Consider the following 26,542-nt stretch of genomic DNA (forward strand, 5'->3'; position numbering starts at 1 on the left):
GGTTTGACTGTATTTTGGTTCAGAAGAATTTGTTTTAAATCAAATGCAACAACACTGAATCACATTTCTCCTGGAAATTTTAGTAAAGTGATAAACTTCTGCATTTACTACTTTGGATCCAAATCATCTGCCATAAACCAGAGAGATTGCCCAGGGGATTTTACTAAAGCCATTTCAATGCCAAGACCCACTGTAAAGGCTATAAATCAAAGTTCATACTCTGACAATGAAGATGTATTTACCTCAGTGACTTCACTAAAACCTTATCAATTTCAGCATTACTCTCTTGGGTCTAAATCATTTGTCTTGTGAACATGGCACCAAAGATACACTAATCTGTATCAATTTTATCACTTATTTTTGTGTATTTCAATCATCTGTTTGCGTTTGCAAGAGGCCCTGACTCAATCACACTATACCAGAAGATGTCACTGCATCTTTATCAATTCCATCAACACATCCATAGGTTTGAGATTAGTTTTCCTGTGAACTATCATGTTTCAAACTTTAAGCCATCTGGGGGATTGAGGAAGCAAATATTCAGCTTGATGTATTAATATCGGTCAAGCAGTAAAACAACCCTTTGGCATTTCACACAGGCTTGCACTGAAAAAGGCCACTGCTGGCTATTACATTACATCAAACAACTTGTCACACCTAAACCTGCATTCACGGCCTCAGAAAATTTTCCATCAGACCTTTGGCCAATAATCCTGAGGAAGACTGGAGGTCTGTCAAAGAATTTGGCGAGTCAATTTCGGTGTTGGAAACAGTTTATCTTTTCCTTAGTCTCTGTGATAAAATATTGTGCCGGCTTGGCGGAAAGCCAGCGGGGTACTCAGAAGCTGGGATGAGAAGTTGGTGCAAAAGGTCTGATGGAATAACTCACTCCCGTCTCACTTTGGTGGCTTCTTTTATTACTAGAAGTGATTAACGTGGTGCCTCTACCACAGGGGCCCCAAACAGGCATTTGGGTGGAGAGGTAAAAAGGTTGTAATAGGGCTGTGTACCTAATACCTGTAAAATTGTTTAGTTGCAGGTCAGTACCTGAACCTCTGGTGTACCTGTACCACTACCTGTACCTGAACAGACTATTTAAAAGCACTATTGCAATGGACACCACTTTTTAGACGAATGAATATGATGAATAAATCCTGTCTCAAAGTTAACATTAGACCTTGTTTTACACCAAAAAACAGTTACTCATCAAGCAACTTGATAAACTTTTTAAACAGACATTTCAGACAGCATCCGCTGTCTTTCTGACTTCTTTTTGTTTAGGTACAAAGCCCAAGACCATTGTAGGGTTGTGTTTCCTTGTTTTAGGACAAGATGCATATTTTCTACAGCTTCTGTGTAACAGTTATTACTTATTAGAAATTTTGACATGGCCAATTGATTATCACTTTGTTTTATTACTGATCATTACTAATTCTATATCAATTTTTGGCTTCATCACTACTTTATGTGAGAAACCAATTTTGCAGTTACTGTACTGTGCACAGACTATCGTATAATGTGCACAGACTGTAATATAAATAATTACAACACATACAAAGGTTTAGAGTAATAGCAGATGTACTTGATTTGTATTGTATCACCCTTGTACTAAGTTGTATTCAGGAGAAGTATTCAATTCTGACATCAAAGTTATGTTACTCATAGAATTTTCAAAATTGACACTATTTGATATTCTTATGGTAGGAATGGTTGTAATTTTCGTGGACCACTGATATCCAGGTTGACAGTATTGCATCTGTTGGAAGTCCTTTGATTTCAATGTTTTCAGCTACAAGGTACTCAACAATGTTAAATTTCCCTATGAACAGATTCTGAAATCTGAAAAAAAAACTTGAATAGCACCTTAAAATCTTTTAACAAACAGCAATAGACGAACATTATGGCTTACCATCTCAAAAAGCATGCATACCCTGCAAGTTACAAGGACTTTTAAGACCTTTAAAGATCTCAAAAAGCATGCATACCCTGCAAGTTACAAGGACTTTTAAGACCTTTAAAGACCTTTAAGAAACTTGTTATGACTTACGACATCTTCCGGGCTAAAGATAAGGAAAGCTCATGTCATGCTACAGAGCTACTTGGCAATAGAGAGTAGCACACCATCCAATAATGATGTATTTATATCTTTAAGAAACTTTCTTTTACACATTGGGTAGCAGGAGGCGAGGAAGGCCACCACCTGGCAGCAGCGGACATCATACCATACAAAAATTATGTCTTATTTCTTTAAGACATTAGCAATTGTATAACATGTCTTAAAAAACATTTAAAAAACATGTCATCTTCCAAAGATCTAGTCCTGGTATGTTTGACTTGATGTTTTTAGCCACTTAATTGGCAGCGGTGAGTATCCTACCAAACAATGTCTTATATAAAAAAACTTGTAATTATTCAATACATCTTTCAAGGATATGGCAGCTGAAGGTGCCGGTTTTGGAAGTTGACTTGGCAGAGGTGAGCATCACCCTGTACAATGTCTCAGATATACTTTTATGCAACTTTTAAATGTAATTCATCAAGACATTTTTCAAGGATCTGGTAGCCAAAGATGTCTGAAGTTGACTTGATGTTCCAGCCACTTGGCAGTTGTGAGCATCAGCCTGTATAATGTCTAATTATAAAATATATCTTTCAATAACTTGTAATTCATAATTATAAGATATATCTTTTAAAAAAACTTGTAAATCATTAAGACATCTCTCAAGGATCTGGTAGCTGAAGATGGGGAAAGGACTGGGTGTTTCTGTTAAACCACTTGGCAATGGTGAGCATCACCCTGTACAATGTCTCAGATAAAATCTTTAAGAAAGTTGTAGATCATTAAGACATCTCTCAAGGATCTGGTAGCTGAAGGTGTGGGAAGTTGACTTGCTGTTCTAGCCACTTGGCAGCGGTGAGCAGCGTCTTCTCCTGGAAGGACGGTCCGATCAGCTGCAGTCCGATCGGGAGGCCGTCTTCTGACAGGGCCACGGGGACATTAACTGCTGGGACTCCTGAAACAAACAATGACCCAATTACAGCTGCCAAGTCTCTTCATCCTCTTTTACAGATATGATGAATTCCAGGCTACTTACAATTCTCTTAACTTAACTTACAAATCAATTTATAGTTTTGGTAATGCCTGTAGAACTACATTATTCTTTTCAGTCACTGATAGTGGATGCTGTGTGAAACTTCTGACCATTACAAAACTTACCCAGTTCCTTGAGTAATTTTTGTATCATGTATTACCTGGATGTCTAACCATCAATGATGAAATATTTATTTGTCAGCAATGTTGTTTGTGCTGACTTTTTTGTGTACAAATTAAAAACAACATGGTGGTACGTTACATAGATTCATTTTTCTCAATAATCTTGAATGGTGAAATCTTAAGCTTCTCCTACATGTATAGTTACTGTGGATAAAACAATGTATAAACTGTAAGTGTTATTCATACCGGTAGTACTTCACACATAAAGCTGTAAGTGTAACGACAGCCAAATATTCTTTGATTGCAGACCATGACCAAAATACAAAATAATGTACAATTTTTTCTAGTATTTTGTGCATTGTTGCCATCCCCAGGATATACCGGTATAGCACTAAGCAAGCCCTTTGTAATGGCCAGTGGCTAGTCGAGCAGACCTGACTGTATGTCACTCACAACCCAACCAGTAAGAAAACAAAAATACATGTCCCACATACTACTAATACTACCATAGGGATGAATCAATAGCAGGAAGTGGTATGATAATCAAGGTGTGACAAATCAAGACCACAGCCAAAGGCAATATATTTCTTCCTCCGCACTTAGAAGTGCAATTCTATTACTCCAAAGGGGTTGCACTGCTTTAGAATATGGATGATTAAGAATCCTTGGAAATGCCATTATCCTCGTTAAAGCCTGGAAGTGCTGGGAAAATTTGTGTATTCATGTTGTACAGCACACTTGTGTACACTACAAATGTATACTGGTAGTATAGTAGGGCTCTTACACTTTGGGCTCTACAGGAGACTATCATCTATAAAATCAAGATTGCATGGCTTTTTGAAACGAACCATGTCTCATGAGGGTCTTCATGGGGGGAGGGAAGTAACGCCAAAGTATTACACTAAATTCAAAAAGGCAATCACGCAAATTATGGGTAGAAAATAGCTTTCTCTATGAATTATTACAAACTGAAATTAAACCTATGCCCTATGGAAAAAAGGCAGGTAGTCCACCATGTCAACAGTGTCTCACAAGAAGAGATATCTTGTTAGAAGCCTGTTCAAAATAAGCAATTTATAATATTGATATCTAAGAACCTTGTGTCACTCAGATTTGGGTTGTCAAGAAAATGTCATCTGTGAAATCAAGATTGTACGCTTTAATGTGGCCATTTTGACACCAACCATGTCTGTGTCTAACAAAAAGAGAAATCTTGTTTCAAGACTGTTTAAAATAAGCATAAATAAAACCCAAGGGCCTTGCCTCACTCAGATTTGGGTCTCCAGCAACTGTCATCTGTAAAAGCAAGATTGCACAGCTTGTTGTGGCCATTTTGACACCAACCATGTCAGTGCCTGCTGAGTGCCTGCTGTTATCCACCTGTCCAGATGAGGAAATCTGGTCCCATATGGTAGCAATTTCATGACAAGTTACAGTTGTTATCATATACTGTAAATATGTTTAAGTTTGCAAGGATTTAATTTTGTGGTAGGGAGAAAATGGAGTGAACCACACCAAAAATGTAAACATTTACAGTATCTCAGGAGAACATCATCTATCAGAGAAGGAAGTCTGTACGTGTAGCATCATTTTTACGTTTTAGCACTACTAAATTAATCTGGAGGGCGTTTTTAGTATCTATGTTCAGGATACACTTGTCCACATGTTCCCATATATAGCAGTAATTTCATGGCAAGTTATTTCTGGAGAACAATCATCTATGAAAAGCAAGATTGTGTGACAGAATTTGACATATTTATGAAACCAAGAAAATCACATTTGATTAGAGACATACATGATGTAGTTTGGCTTTTTTGGCACTACATGTACAGTACCTATTAGTAAGTGCATTTGTATCTGGTGGCCATGTCTGCCATGATAATCTATTATGCATGTCTGAGGAAGTCTGTCACCATATATGGCAGCAATTTCATTGCATGCTCTTTCCAGAGGATGTCATCCATAAGAATCAAGTCTGTATGGGAGTATTTTTGGCACCATGGTAAAGTGCAGTGGCTGCCATGTTACACCTTTCAAAATGAAGTACCTGTAGTGTCTGCCTTCAAAGCTTTAAAGGCTCTGTAGCTGAAATTTCATGGCAGGCCCTTGTCAGCTTTACAACACAATCATTATAATATAGGGCAAGGGCAAAGGCAGTAATCTTTGGGCCATTCTATTTGGACTAGTTGAAGGGGGTGTTTGTGGCCTTTATCATGAGGTAGAAATAAACATGCTATTTTGGATTACAATTGAACTCATGCATGGTGTACTTTTTTGGGATGACCATGGAAAGAAGGCCTTTCAATATAGAGAAAAACATTGTTAGCCTGACTGCAGTACAGAACAGGAGCCTGTTATTCTATTCATCACACGCTACCTTTTATGTTCAACCCCAGACACATAATACTTTATTAATGGCTGAGACTGACAGGTGGGTAGATTGCCACTGTCAATTCAATTTACAACTTAATGTGCAACACAGTCTTTCATAACAGCACATCGTGTGGATGACTTGGCTCAAATTAAGGCAAAAGCAATGCAGTTTCTTGGTTTGAAGGACTTAAATCCTAAATCCTTTCAATGCATACTGTTCTTATTATATCATTATGTTTTCCAGTGTTTTAAATTTATGGTTGAAATAATTCTGTTATAGAGTAATCATACAAGGGAAACATGAATTTGCGAGGGGAGGCACCACCGAAAAAATAAAACCACTGCAAAAGTTTCATGATTTACAGTAGGAGTCCTGGGATACACTAACTTTGATACAGATGGTAGCAAGACCTGTATCTTGACACGTCAAATTTTATCAAGATTTAATCACTTCACCATGTCTGAAAAGCACCAATTTCATTATATGCCCAGCACTGAAAGCTGAATTCACAGAGTCATTTTGAGACTAAAATACAGTGTCAAGTTGCATCAGAATCCGAAACAAGTATGCCTAGTTCAAAACATCAATTTACGCCTAAGCAGAAATTGCTGCCAAACCCTGAAATGATTTTACCCGCCCTGATGACGGATCAGAGCTGTCTGCAGCCATGTCTGCTGTTCTGGGCCAGGATACCTGCAGTGGCCATTCATGACCATTCATGTCTCTTCAGGAGGAGACAAGTCTCATGGGGGTTTTCCCCAGCGGTCTGTTCTGTCAAATGATAGAATCTTGTACCAAATGATGGGCAAGAATAATGGCCGTTCTGTCATCTTGACAGACATATGATAACTGGCATGTCTAATCAGACAAATTAGGTCATATTGGAATGAAAATTTATCTGTGATGGCAAATCTAATTGACATTACAAACTTAAGATTTTCTATATTATATCCTTGAGAAGGATGATCAAAAGCTTGTTGGTAAAGAGCTTTATTTTGTGTATGGATACTGCATAAAAAATTAGGTCATATCAGGCTTAAACTGAGGAGTTAAGAGGTTTGCTGATGACAGATCTGGGGCTGAGGAAAACCTGGGTCAGACTCTATAGACTAAATCTCAAGTTAGGTAAAAAAAATGCAGTTCCATATGTAGGGTTTTGGAGGTCGTAAGGGCAGTGGCTTGTATAATCCACTGTGTCTAGGGCATGGTATTAAAAGGTGGCCGCTGTAAAGAGGGGCCGCTGGCTTTACGTCACCATCTGAAATGATGAATGTAATCTCTTACCACAAGTCTGCACTAGGGCCAACCCTGGTATCGAACACCCACACAACAGGTAAATACAGAACCAGTAACTCCAGACAGTCACCTACATGTACCACCACCAAAAAAACTTGGCAAAGACCACAGAATGACATCTGTTCTCAATTGAAGACAAACTGAATCTCAGAGTTAACGTCTTCCCTCCAAAAGTCTAAATTTGTTGTTTTCTCCACTCTTTCTTATCATCCATTTTCACTCATTTTTAGACAATGATAAGAATACAAATCTACACTGTACAGCTTACATTATTGATTTAAAAAATTAAGATTCTATCTAATTCTAGAGATAACTCTGGTTGTTCTTATTTTACTTGAAAGTTTCAATCTGTTTACTAAACACAGGACTGACATCTGACTCCCACAGAAACCACTGCTGGGGTGGCCTCTGCTATAGATAGTCTTCCTTGTGTGCTTTAATACTGTCATCATTTTCTGAATACTACATGTACTACACAGTACCTTATCCTAAAATAACTGGTTTGCCATAACAGAAGCAAGCCATCAGCAATCAGAACACAGAACACAGGTCTACAAGAGTGGGCGGCATTTAGACAGAAGGAAGCCTCTCCACCTCTGGCCTCCCAGCAGGATATTTACTCAAAGGTGCTTGAGACTGTTGCCTTTTCCAGTGCTCTATCATCTGCAGTTGTCAGTCACAGAAAGCCCCCTGAAGGCTGCTCAGAGCCCTCTTTCAGACAGAAGCCCTTCTATTCAGGGTTCAAACAAAGGCTGTCCCCTCCATGTGCCTGGCTTCTTGTTGGAAAAGAGCTCTGGACGCTGCTGTTGAGGACCAAGGTTTTGTTTGCTCTGCTGCCACTGGGTAGGAGGACAAGTGACCTTGATTGTCTTTTTGTTTGATCTTGAAGATTGCTCTGAGACTTTTAAATGAGAAGTTATTTCCAACTATTGCAAAAAAAGTAGTTTTCGTTCCAGATATTGTGAAAAACAACTGTTATTTAACTACTTCAAAGAAATCGGCAAAGTTGTAAGAACAAATTCAAATTGACACTGATATTGATTATTTGGCAAATTCATTCTGCAGTTGTGACAAATTTAGGCATGAAAGTGCCACTACTTAATGGTGTCTTGGCAGTTGCGTTCCTGCTGACTCAAGTCTCCTCGCAAGAGAACAACGAAAGCGAGAAAGACTTAACCTGTGACCCCGGCTGCAGAGGACAAATGGGACCGCCTGGCCAACGTGGTCGCCCTGGCAACAAGGGGAACATGGGATTGCCGGGATGGAGAGGTGATGTCGGACTGCGTGGGTTACCGGGGAGCCCAGGACTGCGAGGGAGGCGAGGGAAGCCAGGCAAGGCTGGACCTGAGGGTCCACCAGGACAGAAGGGTAGGTTGTCATGCAGTCGTAACTGTTTCTCAAAATTTTATCAGATGGGGAAGAGGACTGTCGTTGAAACTATTTTTTTGCAAGAAGACAAAATAGCCTGTTCTAGAGAGAGTGTATCAACTTTCACTCCATATCATCTGCATTATATGTTCAAAGTGCATTAAGGAGTTAAATTCTATTAATCTCAAAGCAGATCTTATGGTCACCGTAGCAAAATTGTAACTGTGGCCCAAGACAGCGTTCGTGGAACCTGGTGGCCAATGAACACCATCTTGGCCAGCAGTTACAGTTTTAACCACCGGAAAGTCTATCATAAGGACATTATAATTCTATACTGATAGTATACACCAGGGGAATATACAATCATTATCATGACAGTTCAGTCTAGGAGACAATATTTCATATAATTCAAGTATAAAAATGTTACGTTATCATACTCTAAACAATCTAAGTCTTTGGTCATTTTCAATACATCTTCTTTGAAGAAGCCAGTATAAACTGTTAGATTTTTTGGTCCACTGTTGTTTGTAACATTATATAATTGTCTGCATCACCTCTGTCCCAGGAGATGCAGGGAAAGCTGGAAAAAGAGGACGGAAAGGTGACAAAGGAACCCCAGGGTCGTCATCAGGATCGTCTGTGCCGTACAACCTGGCATTTTCCGCAGCACGAACCACGCCGCTTGGACCTGCATACCGCAACGATGAGATCATCATCTTCAACCACGTATTCACGAACGTGGGAAACGGTTACGATGTAACGACTGGGAAGTTCACAGCGCCAATGGATGGCGTCTACGTCTTCATGTATAACGTACACAAGAATCTCGCTTCGCACGGCATGCGGGTGGCTCTCATGCACAATGGCGACATACAGGTTAGTACTGGGCATTGCATTTGCTTGTATCTAGATCTACCTGATTGATCTTTCCTTTACTTTACTTTGTTGATTCTCAGATTTTTTTCGGAAAAAATAGGAGCGACAGGGTGAGAAAAAAATAGCGCGAACAATTGTTCTTCAATTGTAAGAACAGAATTTAATTTGAGTCATCTGGTGTCTGGCCTTGGTATTGCAGTAGAAATTCCTTTTTTGTTTCTTATGTCATGGACATGCAATGGTCTTGTTGTAACTTGTTGTATGTGCAACAAACAATGGACAACAGGTGCTGGCCGAGGATGTGAGCGGAGATCCGCAGGACATGGTGGGAAACAGCGTGATCCTGGAGCTGACGGAGGGGGACGGGGTCTGGCTGGAGCTGCTGCACAAGCAGGCCATAAACAGCAGCAAGATGAGGCAGAGCACATTCTCTGGCTATCTTCTGTTTATAAAATAGCACCTGAGCAGTCTAAAGAAGAGATTTACTTGTAGCTATTCAACAGTCAGAAAGCACAAGCCTCTGCCAAGGCATCAGAGTTTCTCCATGTATCTTTGCCCCTAGTTTTTACCATGGCAGGAGGATTGCCTAATAATAATACATTCCTTTGACTTATGACACTAAGTCTTGTATAGTTTACTAGTGCTATCGATCTCTTAATGTAAGGGAGCTACTGGGAAGATGACCTGTCGTCTTCACAATCAAAAAATCCCCCAAAACTTAATCCTGCCTAAATTTTTCGGTTAAGTGCACCAGTGCACCTACTAGTACTACTCTCCAAGCAGAGGTTTTGTTTCGGCTGGTTTTTCACGTGTTCTTAGGCGTTTTTGATAGGCTTAGTTTATATTTTGTCCTGTTTTCTTTATGTCGTGAAGCTTTTGGGACATATAGGAAACGGGACAAAATATAAAGCCCAACAAAAACGACTAAGAACACGTACAAAACCATCCAGAGCCGAACCTCTGTTTGGAGAGTATGCACCTACATGCTGTATTCCCAAAAATGAATTTCGAGCCCTCCATATAAATGGTTTGTCCCAGGATAACTTTCAACATCACTTGGATCAGGAAGCCATTATAAAAGCTGTGACCTTCACTCTCAGACATCACAAACATCCTGCCCCTGGGTGTCTCTTATGTTCACAAACTGCTAATTTGGCTGTAGGCATGTGGATTCTGATATCAGATATACTTGAACTTGAACTCAGCTGACCTAAGACTGCTACTGGAGTGCCTGGGATTACTGGTCCAGGAGTATGCAGCTCAAACAATGTACTTACTACCAATTTGGAACTTGTTGCTGCTGCCCAAGAGGTTTTCACAGGCATCTGATAGTCATGTAAATAGTTTGTGAGTATTTAGAATGTATAAGGAAGTTATGACAGCCGCAAATTTGAAAAGATCTGGGTGAAAGCAATAATTATCATATTTTGAGAAAGATCTACTTCTGATTTTGAATCCCTAAACCATGATTAACCAAGATAGAGTATGTTGAACCCCATGCAGCTTCATTTGGAAATGCAGATTACAAGAGCATAAATACTAAAGGATTATGCAACTTGGTAAACGGGGTGGGGTTTTGGAGGGATTAGATTTTGTACAAATGATACTATGTGATCACAAAGTAACTTAACCACCTCTACCGCATAAATAATGACCTATCCCGGAATACCTTTCAACATTCCTTTATATTAGGCAGCCATTTGAGCGCTCTGACCTTGAACTTTCGATATTACAAGAATTCCCTGCCTGAGGCAAAACACCATCCTAAATACCTGTCAATCACCTGATATAGGGGTGAGTGGGGAGGGGTCAACGCAGATGGAATGGGCTAAAAGTTGTCAAGTGAAGAATGGTCTTGTCAAACTTAAAGGAACAGACTTTAAAGCCCCTGTCACATAGTCAACAAGCATCCGCCATATTTCTTGATTGCCAAACGTTTGCTTGATTTAAAATCAACAGAATGTTGTGCATATTTTTTTACATGTATCATACATGTATCTAACAGGGCTCGGTGACCTGCAAACATTGGTGGATCCCTAAAAATCCAGCAATGATCAAGAAAACACCAGGCGCATTACCGCAAAAAAAGGATTTAGAGCTCATCATCATGGATTCATCAGCCAATTGATTTTCGTGCTGTGTGACGGGCTTGTACCTTAAGTGACACATAGGGCAGTAAGTATAATTATCATAAGTATACTTTTACAGGGAGCGGTAGCTAGCCCTTCCTCTTCAGCGAGCTTGAGGCTTCACCTCGAACACATTACTATTTGTCCCTTCTGAAAGATGGATACAACCCCAACTGAGATGTCCTGCCCATGATTGAACCGGGGCCCCTAACTTAGTTATTAGTAACTTAGTAACTAACTGGAACCCTAACTGGAACAAGGACTTCAATTAATGTGAGGCTGCTACCAGTTGAGCTACAGGGACATTTCTATAGAAACCATGTATCTCATGTATATACAGGATCATTATACTGGGGAAATACTGTTCTTGATAAGAAAATGGAAAGTGTGCCATACATGTAGCTTACAAATGTATTCATCCATGGACAGTGCCTTTTCAAGAAGCATGCACGTGGGGTGAGCTACAGCAGCTGGGATTCCATCTGTCGACCCTCATGTCCTGGCCATGGCTTGCAATGTTCAATTAAATGTATGAATTTTCTTAACCTGTTCTTCTCTGCAATTTATCGGCAGTATATGCAAGTGATTAAAAAGTATAACTGACAAGGTCATCTGTCTTTTGTTCTTTCCTTCATTTTGTGGTTGAAACAACTGTAACGTTACAGTGGCAAAAATGTAATTCTTTATCTGTGTTATGACCAAGAACCACAGAGGGATTTCCTCTAGTACAAGGTCAGATGATTGAATCTAACATTGAGCTCACCGCTGGTATTCAAAACATTTACTCTGTGTGGGAGGTTAATTTTGGCTGACTGATATGTTTTGAATATTTTTGTTCTGAAACATGTACATGTATCAAGCACTACTAACATGCAATCATCACCATGTCATAGAAAAAAACAGCAGCTAAGGAACTGTCAACTAAAAGGTACACGTTATGTGGATAGGTTAAAGTCAAGGTCCGATAGAGCACTTTGTAGAGACTGTAAGGGCAGTGGTTAATGTAAGTTGTTACACATATGCATCCATGAGGCAACACTTTCCTTCCACTGTCTCTTGTTTGTTTGTTTCTTTTGCAAAACCACTAAAGGTGTAACACGCTAGTTTTGTACAGTATGTACAAGCTGCATAAGACCAGACTATAAGGTTTGACCACTCACACCAGGGTGGAACCCTACTCTTTTCCACAAGTGAGGTGGGATCTTGTTTGGCTCTCCTCAACCACTAGTACTGGACTGCTAGCTTTACATTCCATCCAACAGGATGCCCCTAACCAAAGCTAGTACTCAGTTTAACCTGTCAGTCAAGTGGTGTAAAGTGCCTTTCCCAAAGGCACAACATTGGGCCATGGGGCCTGCTTAAGGATTTGAACCCAGAACTTAAGAATCTAATTAGTCAACAACCCAAACCACAAAACCACCTAACCACCAGACCTCTTACCTTACTCCATACCAGAGTGGAGTACTGAAAAAGTGAAAGTAACGTGTTAGTGCAAAATAGGAAGCTCTGCCCACCTGCCAAGTTGACTGGTTGAGTGAAGACATCTTCCTGCTCCGTCCTGGTTCTGTTGTCTGCCTGGATGAACCAACGGTAGGACCGGGCAGGGCTCAAGGTCGTAGGGGTCAACAAGATGTCCACCCCACTCTCAAACACCTTCCTGAAGTCATCGGCTATCAGTCTTCGTATTCTCTGGGCTTGTATGAAATAGTGGTCATAATGTCTGCAACAATAATGACAAATAAGAATTTTTATGTTGCCAGTTGGCTCTCTGGATTTTTCACTAGTTTTGTCTGCTCTAATGAGCCTTAAAATGGGAGTGAATTTTACCACTTTTTTGGTCATGGAGGAATTTGTGACATTTAAAAAAACGAGTTCCTTATTTTCAAAGGTTACAAATTTAACTAAATTGCAAAGAAACAGGTTCGACATCTTCAAAATCATTACATTACATATCTAATTAAGGATATTCACTTTTTTTATTGGGTCTCGTAGGTAATTTTTACCATTACCATTAACACACACTTTAAGAATCCTGTCAATAGTGACCACCTGTCACATAGACCAGATTTTGTCAGTCTCTGTGTGAGTGGTCTTCTTGGGATTTGATTGTACTACAATGAATACAACGTTTAACCAACCTGACGTTAGAATTTGGACCCACCTTTTCAAGAGGAAGTAGTTCCCTGCCAGTATCCTGCCCCTCACCACGTCGTTAAAGCCTTCGTGTCTCGTCTGGGCGTATAGTGCCTCTGTGGAGCTGTTGTCTGAACCTCTATGGCCTAAGATGGAGACATCAAGTACACATTAGCTCTGCTGCAGAGGTAAAGTTACCACCAATACTTGTTAGAAAATGACTTTTTATTGTAATGCATCATTGCTAGGTTTTGGCTTAAAATTAGATAACAAGTTTGTGACTGTGGGGAGGGATTTGGATTCACTTACAGAAATTTCCTAAAGAATTCTTGATAAATACTTTATAGGGAAGGTCATCTAGCAACTTCTTCACCCCCCCCCACACCCCAAGTAAAAGTAATGTCCACAAAAAGACTGCCAAACCTACGACATTCCAGTCTAGATCTGTCATAGCCAGCAATATTTAGCAACCTTAGCGGCACACTGAGTGTACATTGTAGTTACTGCAGCAGATGATGTACATGTAAAGTCATCTGTATTTGGGTCAACATTCTTGTACATGCTTCATAATGATTCTCTAAATATACTCTCAGGCAATTATTTCCCTCCATTATCAAGCAACTTTCAATCGTTTTCAGTCCATCTCTTACCAAATTCCAGCCCGTCGTATCTGGCCATGTTGGAGGCCACCTCAGTAGCACACAGTACAGAGTAGCAGACGATGGAGTATGGGGTGTGCGGCAGGGACACCTGCGAGACTCGCGCACCTGCGTCCTCCAACAGGTCAGCCACCCGTTTCCAGGTGTTCAGCGTCTCTGCAGACAGGTGTGGGGAGTGGTACTCCTGTAACACACAAAACATTGATTGATTGCTAATATAATTTGAAACAACATGAAATGGAAATGGAAACGCCCTATTTGTTTGTTTGAACCTTTGTTTATTCAAAATAAGCTCAAATTGGCACGCAGGCCACTTTTCATTGAGGTCATGAGGGAAGAGGTAAGGGTCAGATACAATATAACAGAGATACACAGTCATTTGAGTCCTAATAACTCTATCAACATATATCATTACATATCTATGGTACAACAATATACGATTTCTACAACATACAACATAAAGTAGGGCGAAAGCTGGTTCATGGTCCGTGTCCGTTCGTGTTCCTATGCACCATCTGGTGTAGGAAGGACTTTAACTAACTAACTAACTAACTAACTAACTTAATTGATATACAGTTAAGCCAAAGGCATTTAACATCAAGGCTTAGGCTGTTTTTGATACCTGCTGTGTTTTATCTTTTAAAACATATGCTAAAATTGTGGCTGTCTGCAAACAGGAGACCACTGTCTAAATTTCCCATTCAAAGGAATGCAAGACCAACCAATATCATGTAAAGTAGGTTCAAAATATCCGAGGGATGTAAGTTACCTTTGGAATGCCTACATGCAGACGTGTGATGTCAATGTCCTCAGGTAGAGAGAAAGGCTGGAAGGGGTCGGAGACTGTGGTGGAATCCTTAGGGTCATGCCCCGCCAAAGCACCTGATAACAGACAACACACAGGTGGTTTCAGTTGGTCTAGAAACTCTTACCAGTAGTACCTTTACATCATCATTCTGTACTAATGTGTATCTATATATTGGCATAAATGATACATGTGTACATGCATTTTTTTATATTGAACAACAAGTTAATTGCCTTATGGAATAAGATGACAGTTCTTGACCTAGTAGGACTGCTGCATTTTTTTTCACCACAACAGGAGGATTGCTTAAAACAAGTGAAGCTGACAAAGAGTTTGTTGATGTTTGGGTAATCAAAGAACAGTGTTTATAAACTTTGCCTCTTCATTGGTATTGAATGTCTGTCATCTCAGCAGGGTAATTCTTTAGCTTCCCTTCATGTCTGACAACTACACCACTAACTTAGGTCTTCGAGGGCAATTTCTCTTGGATGGCTATTTTTGTACCTTGTAAAATGTAGGTTAACTTATAGCACATCTTACTCTATAATTTACATGTTTGTATTGGGCAGTAATAGACGGTTGTGTTGGACACATTTCAAGTTAGTTCCAGACTACTTGAAGATGAATGTGGTCTTCTAAGGCAGAGATGTATCTCTTGGATAGTCATTTTTATATCTTGCATGTACTGTATTAATAAGAACTTGCTCTTTTTGTTTTGAAAGTTTGAAACAGAACTGTTTATATCATGATCAGCAAGGGATAAACAAATGAGGCTGGTTGGGTTAGACACACTTTCAGTCAGTTCATTCATTGAGGGTAAATATGGCTTCTGTTACACAGCCAGTGAAAGGAATTTAAAACTTAAGACTCTAGAAGTACTTTTAAATCCTTTGACATCAAGCGTTGACAGGACTAATCCTGTATCCTCTATCCAAACTCTTCTTGTGATAAGAGGAGAGTGTGGTACACAACAGCTGGTCTGGACTGGTCTGTCTGCCACAGTGGTCTTACAGGCATTGGTGTTTGATACAGGACAGAAAATACCCACCAGCAACCTGCTACTTACGGTCTCATTCATAATTTCTTTTCCCACCATAGACTTCTATGTTATAATATGTGTTTTACATGGGCGCATTTGTAATGAAGCTATAGGAAACGTACCAAGGTCATTAATTCTATGTTGAGAACTCAGTAAATAACAAAGTAACATACACTAACCTAAAGTAACTCATCAACTAACTCATCAAAAGAAAAAAGTACAAATACACTAACCTAACATTATTGCAGTATCATCGACACAACGGGTGAAGATGCCCGGAACATCCAGTGAGTTGACCAATGGGATCAGTCCATGGCGGGACAGTAAACCATATGTTGGTTTCAGCCCAACGACTCCACAGTAGGAGGCTGGATTCCTGACTGAGCCGCCGGTGTCGGAGCCTAAAGCACTGAGGAATGGATCAATCATATGTTATTATAATTAGCAGTCATGCTACTATTATAGTACTACTGTACCCAGTCAACACTGCCCAAGATGACCACTCAGGGGCCGATAACATCTGTTCTATGTGGACAGGTTGTCATTACAGACCAGATTCTTAATTCTTGTTTCCCATGCACCAGAAAAGTGGTCACATTGGCCAGGTCTTTATGCAGTGGACTAGAGGTGGTACAGGTTTGACTGTATGAGGAAATTCAGCATCTGCCATGTTGATGTTAAGATACATGGAAAGTCGTTATGTTACATATGTTCTAAACATATTCTCTCACTGAACCTGTCTCAAGAACACATTCAACTGGCAGGACCTTCAAAGTCACAGCAGTCAGTACCTAGAACAGGCTCCCAGACAGTGTGGTCAGAGACATATTCAGTGAAAGTGTAGCCTGGGTGCCATACTATTTCTACCGGGACTCCTACACTGGCTACCCTAGGGAAGCGAGTCTAGGAGCCCCGGTAGAAATAGGATGGCACCCAGGGTAGTGAAAGTGGTCTCCAAGCTATCAAAAATCGTATCCATCACTACCTTCCCAATGTGCAAGAACACTTGCCAGATGTAAACAACTGTTAAGTCACTGAGCTAGAGTACAATGTAGAGCTTTATAGCCAATTCTAGAAATCATCCCTATTCATGACTTTTGTTTGCTACAGCATGTTATAGAAAATTTGTTGGTTTCTGTCTACCTCAACAGGTCTGCTTTCTTGTCTCTGCATATTCTGAGATTACCAGTCTATGAGTAATTACCTATTATTTTTGGTCTGTTTATTTGTCTCTGTGTGTGTACAGGTTTGTTCACGACTAGTTCTACCACCTCTGACCTGTACTTCCTGTTAGTACTGCCTGCCACTCTGGCAAGTCTAAGCTTTGCAGTCATCTTCACACTCATATCCTGACAGTGCATCAAATAATTACGGACACACACCAACCCCAACAAACACATTCAAACACATCGAAAACATTGACTTCGCACACAGAGTCAGCAAAACTTACGCTTTACAAATCCCAGCAGCAACAGCCACTGCACTGCCACCTGAGCTTCCCCCTGTAATGAACCAATCACTGTCTTCTGTGGAATTCACATGATGATGCATAGTCCTCATTTGCATACTCGTTGCCTTTAAGTCATGACAACTGTCTCTGATTGGCTGAGAGTCTGGTTCTTCATGTCTTGCTTTGAAGTTGTATTTCCATGGATTCCTGACTGGTCCAACTAAGCTGTCAACACTACCACAACTGTGGAGGAGAAAAGAACATCGTTATAGACTCAAATTAAAAAAGAATACATAACAATCATCATAGGACGGGACAATAGGTCTAGAAAATTTATCAATCTGAAGACGACTACCTGATGACCGAAAAAAGATTTACCGTAGAGGGAACCATTCTTTTTGAAATGGGACATGCAAGTGAAGCTTAAATTTTCTACCAGGCCGAAATATATGGCTTTTGTTTGATAGAATCTTCCAAATTGCAAAGGGCTTGCCAAAATAACAAAACAAAACCATGCACTTATACTACTTAAAAGCAAAATTTATATCAAACACATAATGACTACATTTGTAGTTCCAAGGAAGGACATTATTCTATATAATGGCCTTGAGGATTATTTTATACCTCCTTGGTAGTTTGAAGAGCCAGGTGTATTAGCACCACTTATTGACTTATGTCAGTAAGAATATAGGTGATAAGAATTTTCTACATATGTTTTGCATTGTCAGATCATCTTTAATCAAATTCTTTCATATCACAGCAAACGTTTAAAGTCAATTTGCTGAACTGAATTTCTGTGGTGACTATAAAACATGCCAGAAGTATTTTATTTTTATTTTAGGACAGAATATCTTTTATTTAAGTGCCAACTTGTAGTAATTTGGACATGAGACCATACAGAGTTAGGTAGAAGTATCTATTGCATAATTTGTCATGTACAGTTCTCTGTTGGTGTCTACTGAGTACGATCATCTGAGCACCATCTATTGACTAGAGATGGTACTGCATATAACTAGTATAAGTAATACACATGACTGTCATATAACAGCATTCCTTACTATCATATGACAATGTGATTTCATACAAATTACCTTGGGCACAAAAGAGTTAGGCAAGAGTAACACCCTATGTGTTACGTGTATAACCAAGGAACTTGCCTATCTTGGCTTTTTTGAAAGTGTATGATTTGATATAATTTACATGATCCTATAAGCTCTGTGTATTCTTTGGAGAGATACTTACAGGCTTTAGCCTTTGTCTGACAATCTCAATCTCATTCTTAGATTTATTCTAAGATGGCAGCTTTTGCCTCTGAATATGACAAAAAGCCAGAAAGTTTTGTCCATCGGGGTTATCAAAATTCTGTTTAATACCTGATTACTGAGACACCTTGGACGGTACTGCATATCAGTGATGAAAGCATATTCTCCTGATGCCTAAATGTATTTTTCAAAGAGTTAGGCCATACCAATTTCTTGGTTCTTAGCTTTTCAAAAACAATAATTCTAGATTGGAATATCAACATATTAAAGAACAAATTCTGAGGGGAAAGTCGTGCTTTGATGAACACAGTTTCAGGGAGTGAATAGAATCAGATGCAAGCTTTCACCCCAGCCTTCTGTTTTCATGGTGTCTCCTCTTGCTAAAACTCTGCCTCAAAATGTTATCTGAGAACCAGGAAATGACATTTGTATGACCTTGAGTCTTACCCCATGGCAAACTCGTCCATGTTGGTCTTCCCCAGAAGTACAGCTCCTCGGTCCACCAATCTCTGTACCATGGTGGCATTGTAGGGTGGGACATAATCTACAGGAAAGAAACAGAGCATGCATAAAAAAAGATACAAAACAGGAAGTTCCACTGCAGTACCAAGTAAGCTGCTAAAGGGTTTAAAATTGACCTTGACCTTCATCTTCACAAGACCTCTCAACATACCAAATATCATCACAAATCATCCGTTATTGATGGCCAAAGTATCTATCAGACAGATAGACAAAAAACAGACACACCAAAAACAATACCTCCCGAAAAACTCTCTTATGCTGAGGCAAGGAAGACAAAATTAAGAGAAACACCCTATCCTGCATTTCATGATTAATGGATAAATACTGATAGTGATGTCGAACCAGTCTAGCTCACTTTAGAGCTAATCTTCCACTGGTCATGACAGAGAAGACAGACGACATGTCAGAATTTACACTCTGTTTATTGTACGGGTGAAACTCTTTTCGACAATTACAACACGGATAAATCGTAATGATTAATGAAATAAATGGTAATAAAGATCTAGAGGAAAGAATCAAAGACATGGATAATCTAATGTTGATGATACTGTCTGCACTGATCACTTCACATTGGGATTTGTCTTTTTCCCAATTTAAAATTCAAGGCCACCTATAGTTGGAAAACATTTCCACTTGCTACTAGACTTACATTGTGTTGGAAGCCCAGCTTCAGAAAGAACATGAAACGCTCACGAAAAGTCCTTAAACTTGTCCCTAGAACAAGGTCTTCGCACTGTAGAATGGGCTTCTTCTTCTTTCTCGATTTTTCGTTTCCCAAATTTTAAATAAAAGGACACCTTAAGTTGGAAGACAAAGTTAACATTTCCACTAGTCGCTGGCTGTACAATGAAGTTTCACTCGAGTGATCACATGGATGAGTTCATGAGGCGTGGGAGGATGAGTGACACCTTCCTGCGTAAAACGTAGCCTTGGGCAAAAAAAAACACATCTTATATAAACACGATCAGGAAATTAATGAGGGAGAGATGATTGACATCTTTGTGCGTCAGACATAGGAGTACCGCAACTTTCCTTGCAGAACTTTTTTCCATCAGTTTATCCATCTTGCGTTTTGGACATGCTTTGGCGACGAATTTTTGGTGGTAGAAGAAGTGAATTTTGGGCTCTCTGGCAGTTTTCTTTGGAGCTGCAGGGGCACCTACTTGGAAACTTTGAAACATGATAAGTCAAGAAGGGATTATTGAATGTTTATGACTTTTAGCATGTAGCAGAGACTGTAGATAACTTTAGTAAAGGCCAACATAGTGGTATGTAAATTATACGAATAAGGACTAAATAATGCAAGTAGGATAATTTGCCTCATTAATGAGGGAAATGTATACTGTATTTCATATTGTGACCCATACACTGTTATCGATAATATTTTGTAGTTAGAATTGTAGGAGCGATTAGCCTTGTACTATTGTAGACTTCATGCCATACATTGTAGCATATACGATAGTTGAGCAAGAAAGTTCATTCATTAATGTTAAATGACGGGAATTTCATACTGATTACAAATGTAACAAAATGAAGAGAAACACCATATCCTGCATTTAATGAATAATGGAATGAAAAGTAGGTATGATTTATACAAAATATTCAAAGACATGAAAAATCTAAGGTTGTGATCCTTTCACACTTGTCACTTTCCAAACTTCAACCTAGATGGATTAGAAAAAGTATCATTTCCACTGGCTGTACAGTAAACTTTTACTTGTGTGATCACATGGATGTGCTCGTGTGGCGGGGGAGGATGAGTGACATCTTCCTGCGTCAAACGTAGCCTTGTGCAAAAAAAACACTCTACATAAACAGGAGATGAATTTGATTCAATTTGATTCAAAGCATTATGAATGAGGGAGATGACCAGTGTGATTAGAATAACACCAGGAGGTAGAAGAACTCTCGCTTCACTGGGAATAGATGAATAGAGCCTGATACTTTCACAGATGTACTCTCTGACAACTGGTCCCAGTAGGGGAGGGACTCTGTGTTGCACAAACAACTTTAACAAGGATGTCTAGCTAGCTTTCCTGTTGTATTGAAAACATTGTGCAAAAGGTTTCAAGTATATCTGCCTTGTGTTGCAAGATATGGGACCCACCACAAGATAATTTAACATTTATTGAAAAATCTTGAAAGACAGACAGGCCAAACGGTTAGTGTTTGACCCAAATGTACATGTGTGCACAGTACATGTATATACCCTCACCTCTCAAATAAACGTACCAGTGCGTTTATTTTTTTTGCGCCTCAAAATCCGGTACTTTCTTATTTTAGACGATACGTTTATCATTTTTTGGGGAAAAATGGCGACTTTGCTAACCAGGGATCCCTCTAAAATTGAAAGTTAAGGTTTCGGTAATCTTTTCACCTGAAAACTGCTATTTTTTGGGGGTCCCCAGAAAGTGTGAAATGGAACGAAATGGACAAAATGGAACGAAATAGATTCACCGCATTCAACCTACATAACAGTGGTATCATCCGCTGAACTCATATGACCTTTGTTTGCATGCAGAGACACCATCTTGGAAAAATGCTGAAATTTGATTTAGATCCATGGAAAACGTAAATTCAGCCCGGATAACATTTTCAAGAACTTTACACGCGAGATACACGGGTCTTCTATAAAAAGCTGCGGCCGTTATTTCGCCCAGTCTGTCTGCTCAGAAATGGCGATGTACCGCGGAACGGAGGAGTGTAAACAGCCATGTAAAAATCAAAGACCCCATTCTGGAAATAGTTTGCGTCAAACTACGAAATTCTTTAATGTTTTCTTTATTCAAACACTTAAAGGGTTCTAGGTGAGTCCACATTTTGGTGGCGCAGCACGGAAATAAAAATATCGTGAACCAAGAGTGGGCTCTGAGTTCCCGCCGCTGTTGTAAACAAAGGTACGCCGACCACGCACCGTGACCGTAATGGGCAGTGTTGGCGTTGCGGCCGGACTCAAAATCGCCTGACCGCGACCACATTGGACAGGTGACCGCTATAGACTAATTCTTAATGCTTATGTCAATGGGGAAAATCCAAGGGACTGACAAAAAATGACCACTATGGCCAGGTTTGACTGTATGTCGTTTTAGTTCGTTCTATACATTTTCTGCAATCCCTAATGGGGCGAAACCATGCAAAACGCACATAGAAGGCACAATTTTACTATTATATTTTTTTCGAAGTGGCGAGGAAGATCATTTGAACAAGATATGTGCAGTTATTCTGTTCGATATTTATATATACTTATTAAATAGGTATGGTCCTCAGGCATAATTGAATAAATACTACTAGTACAACCTACCTGCTTATTATCAGAACGCTAAAAGCAGACAGATCCCATGTGGAATGAGGTGGTTTACCCGTTATGCTGTACCAGGAAGCAAATAAACAAACAAACCTCTGAGTATTCTGGAGGAACACGTCGTTCTCACACCAGCAGTGCTGAAGGCGTCTTTAATGGTGACAGGGATACCGTCTAAGACATGTAGCCGATTTGCTATAAGAAGTGGTAAGCAAAAAATAAACATCTCTGAGTCAACTTTCACATTTAACCTAAAAGGGAATGAAATCTAGCTTGACAAGAGTCAAAAGTTCATCTGTGTTGGTAGGATTCATTCGGAAGCAAGATCTATATTTGATTTCGGACGCAAGAAAAATTGGACTTGTCTACATTTTTGACAGTACAGCATCAGTTTTCATCAAGGAATGAATGATATCGATGCTACTGCTAAAATTGAGTCACAGAAGCAGTGGACTGTACTCATGTCATGACTTGACAAAGATTTGTACCCCATTTGGGTAAGTCCAAAAATTATTTTACAATCCCGGCTCGTCACCATGGTTGTTGATTTATTTACTCTCTACAATTGTAACTAGAGTTCCATGACCTCATACCTTCGCCAAATGATTTTAACCTTCATGATTAATTGATTATGAGTGTTTCTTATTGATTATGAAAATAAGGTCATTTCCATATATCACATTAGTTAATCATCTTCTCTGCCCAAGTAACAGAAGTTTTCCAAAGTATGATAGTCTTATCTTAATAAAGAAGGCTATTGTAGCATTTTATCATCAATTATGCCAATGCAGTCCTCATTGGCATAATGGGTATTCAACATTCACATAACTTCCAAATCCCACAAGTATGAAATTGCCATCATTTATTAGTATGGAATGATAAGTAGTAACTCATTAAGTATGCAAATTAGGTCCTCGTTTGCACATTTTTCATCTATCAACATTCCTCTCTTCTTCAGTTACAAACGTCGCTTTCACTTATAATGGACGCAGGGGGTTTATGAAATTTCCTCATAAATTATGCAAATTAGAGTCGTATTTGCATAATTATCATCTGATTATACCAGGCAGCACTTACGCTATCTACATACAAAAAATCATGATGATTCATTAACCCCATCTTAAGCTATAGTATTTTCTCATTAATGATGCAAATGAGATCTTTATTTGCATAATTGATATCTATCAACATTTCTGTCTTTCTAAGTAACATATGTGACATGTTTGAGAGTTCTATCATGAAATGCAGTGGAGGTATAAACTTTCATCATTAACTATGAAAATAAGGTACTGATTTGCATAATTAGTATTTGATTATGTAGAATATCACTCAAATTATCTACAGACCAAAAATTATTACCATCATGTCAACCCCTTCTTGAGTTATTTCCTTTAAAATTCTGAAATAAAACCTGCTCCTGCAGTTCCAAAAAAGCCGCTAGGGGGCACAAACCTGCACGACTTAATATCCTTCCAAAAAGCTATCTACCACTCAAGAATCACGACCATACCATGAGATATCAAAATAATAAGTTTCGCTGCAGTACCTTAGAAAGCCGCTAGGGAAACCCAAATGTCATCTGGAGGCGCGCGCACACACAGACGCACACTCACTCGCATATAGATTCCACCCTTCTTTACGCATATAGATTTCACCCCTCTTAACACATATTTTGGTGTATCAGAATGTTTGAAGATTTGGACTGGTTTGCAGTGGGTCCTTACCCTGTCTGTGCCTGAGGGTTGAGTCTGCTGCCTGCTGCCCTGCGCTGTCGTAAGTCTCTGTGATGAAGACGTTCAGTTCCTGCACCTGTTTGGCTCGGGACACACATGCGGCACAGACTTCTGCTGCTGAGGCCTTCCCTTCTTTCAGCAGCCGAGCAGTCTGCAGGGGGTAGAAATGAAGACAATGTCTCAATGTTTTGTTTACTTTTGTTTGTATTTAATAACCAGTGAAACACCTGGCGGGAATCATCACACTACTAGACAAGGCAATCGGAGATAGCAGACAGGGCAGTAAAACAATCACACACACACACACGCACAGTCAGACAGACACACACAGTGACACACAGGCAGACACACACACACATACAGGCAGACTGGCACACACACACACCAAACTTTAACTAAGTAAGAGAATGCCATGGCTACTGACAGGAACATCCTGTCAACAGTCTCTTTGACAGGAAGCACAGGAATACCCTTGTAAACATCAAAATGAAAGCATTGGTGCAATGGCTTGGTCAATTTGCAAGCCTCTGTAAAAATCATGGCTTCCGAACATGTCCAAACGCCTCCAAACAGCCTGTTCGGAACGGTTTGGCATTGATTGAACGATCCATTGAACGGTCGTGGAGAGGCATTCACGAACACTTCACAAAAGTCAATTCCAAAGTCAAAGAAGAAGATGTGAAAGACCAAAAATGAAGAATCTATTTTTCAGTATACCATAATATGACTGTGTATTTAGTCAATTGTTCAACCTTCCTGCTTACTCAGATTTCATAATGTAGGCAATTTTGTTGTTGTTGCCAAACTTTTTTTCATTTGCACACTTGTATCATTTTTGGGGTTTCCGGAGGTCATCCTAATATAATCAAATCAACATGACATTGCTAATTAGATCCTGATTTGCATAATTAGCATATGATTATGCAAATCATGCTATAAGTTATTTATATACGAAAAACCAAGACAACCCTTTAACCCCTTCTTGAGTTATTCTCTTTCAAAGTTTGAAATGAAATTGGCTCCTGCAGTTTCAGCCACTAGGGGGCCCAAACTTGCACAGGGAAACGACCTACCGACAATAGATTTCGGCCATTTTATGCAAATTAGCGATTTTGCGACAGACCGGAAAATGGCGTCCCATTTGGCCCATTCAAACTTCCCACCAAACTGGAATTAGTAGAATAAGTTCTCTTCGTGGTACGCATTTAGAATTTATATCAAATTATAGGTAGATTTGTCATAAAGATGATGGCGAAAACCGCACGGGGGTACCATTGAGAGGTAAGCTCAGACACGTCCGAAGAGTTGTAATACATTTAGATATGAAGTTCTGATGTGACCTCGCGAGATCTCGTGCGATCTTGCCCTGTTTCGCGAGTTTCGCGAGATCTCGTGTGATTTTGCGACAAAACGCAAAATTACGGCCCGAAGCTGCCGGGGAGCTTACTTTAAGATGGAAATTTCACATATATATTTAAATATATATTATTGTGAGCTACCGCGAGCAAATGCGACATAGGCGCCATTGTTAATGTTTCCCTGTGACTTGCAGGGCGTACTGTCGCTTCCAAGAGCTGTTTGCCATTAAAAATCATGACCATGGCTTGTCCAGAACACGAGATATCAACACCAGCTCAAAACCATATAAAGTTCAGCTGCAGTACCATAGCAAGCCGCTAGGGGGATAAAAATGTAGTTATCCCACATTTTTATTACCCACCTACCAAGTATTTTATTTCATTTGCCTACAATCCATCCAGGCATTCTTGAGTTATCATGTTCACACACAGACAGACACACACACACGAAATTATGCTGACGAAAACAGAACCTTCTAGGCGAAGGTAATAATGCTGCTTTTGCCCTTTGAATACTGTCAATGACAGTCATATTTACAATGCCAACATCGCCGATAGATCTGTTGGAGATTATTTAGCAAGTCCCCTCTCCGAGCAAATCATAACGGTTACATGTGACTGATCAAAAGGAACAGTTGAAACCCGGAAGAGTTACCTCCTTCAGCGTGAGACCCAGCATGTCCAACACGCTAGTTAGATCAAACTATGCAAGAAAAGTTATGAAACTCAAGATTCAAGGACGCATGATCCTCAGCTTCACCATGATGCATGTTCAGACCTGCACATGTATGAGATAGTCCAATGTACTTTTAGGGGTGTACGAGTTATAAACATATGACATCAAAACAAATATTACTTCAATCGAAATATTATTTAGTCAATTGAAATAATAATAAACTGCATAGATATTATTGATAGCAATACTAGACAAAACCTTGTTTTCACTGTATTTTAAATATATCTTATTTCCTATGTGTTAACCTTTTATGCTATGGACTATTCCTCATCAAAGGTTAAAGGTGG

The 26,542-nt window shown here is 39.6% G+C and overlaps 2 protein-coding genes across 3 annotated transcripts; one reads left to right on the forward strand and one right to left on the reverse strand.

Moving 5' to 3' along the window:
• Positions 1–1,560: 1,560 nt before the first annotated feature.
• Positions 1,561–26,306, reverse strand: LOC136434680 (glutamyl-tRNA(Gln) amidotransferase subunit A, mitochondrial-like). 2 transcript variants are annotated; one of them, XR_010755775.1, is made up of 12 exons: positions 26,175–26,306; positions 24,153–24,312; positions 22,525–22,623; positions 19,053–19,149; positions 17,344–17,586; positions 16,127–16,302; positions 14,819–14,931; positions 14,041–14,233; positions 13,419–13,536; positions 12,772–12,977; positions 2,023–3,014; positions 1,561–1,957 (listed from the first exon to the last, which is right to left on the reverse strand). XR_010755775.1 is itself a non-coding variant. In XM_066427667.1 (11 exons), the coding sequence occupies exons 1-11, from the start codon at positions 26,196–26,198 to the stop codon at positions 2,854–2,856; spliced, it is 1,590 nt and encodes a 529-aa protein (XP_066283764.1). In that variant the 5' UTR covers positions 26,199–26,306; the 3' UTR covers positions 1,561–2,853. The 2 variants fall into 2 exon arrangements, 1 of the variants encoding a protein (XP_066283764.1); XM_066427667.1 differs by having other exon boundaries at positions 1,561–3,014.
• LOC136434647 (complement C1q tumor necrosis factor-related protein 7-like) lies at positions 6,414–12,042 on the forward strand. The gene is made up of 3 exons (XM_066427578.1): positions 6,414–8,252; positions 8,818–9,128; positions 9,415–12,042. Exons 1-3 carry the CDS (start codon positions 7,967–7,969, stop codon positions 9,583–9,585), a joined length of 768 nt encoding a protein of 255 aa, XP_066283675.1. The 5' UTR covers positions 6,414–7,966; the 3' UTR covers positions 9,586–12,042.
• Positions 26,307–26,542: the final 236 nt, after the last annotated feature.

The sequence above is a fragment of the Branchiostoma lanceolatum genome, chromosome 1 (genome assembly GCF_035083965.1).
Source record: "Branchiostoma lanceolatum isolate klBraLanc5 chromosome 1, klBraLanc5.hap2, whole genome shotgun sequence".
Taxonomy (NCBI): domain Eukaryota; kingdom Metazoa; phylum Chordata; class Leptocardii; order Amphioxiformes; family Branchiostomatidae; genus Branchiostoma; species Branchiostoma lanceolatum.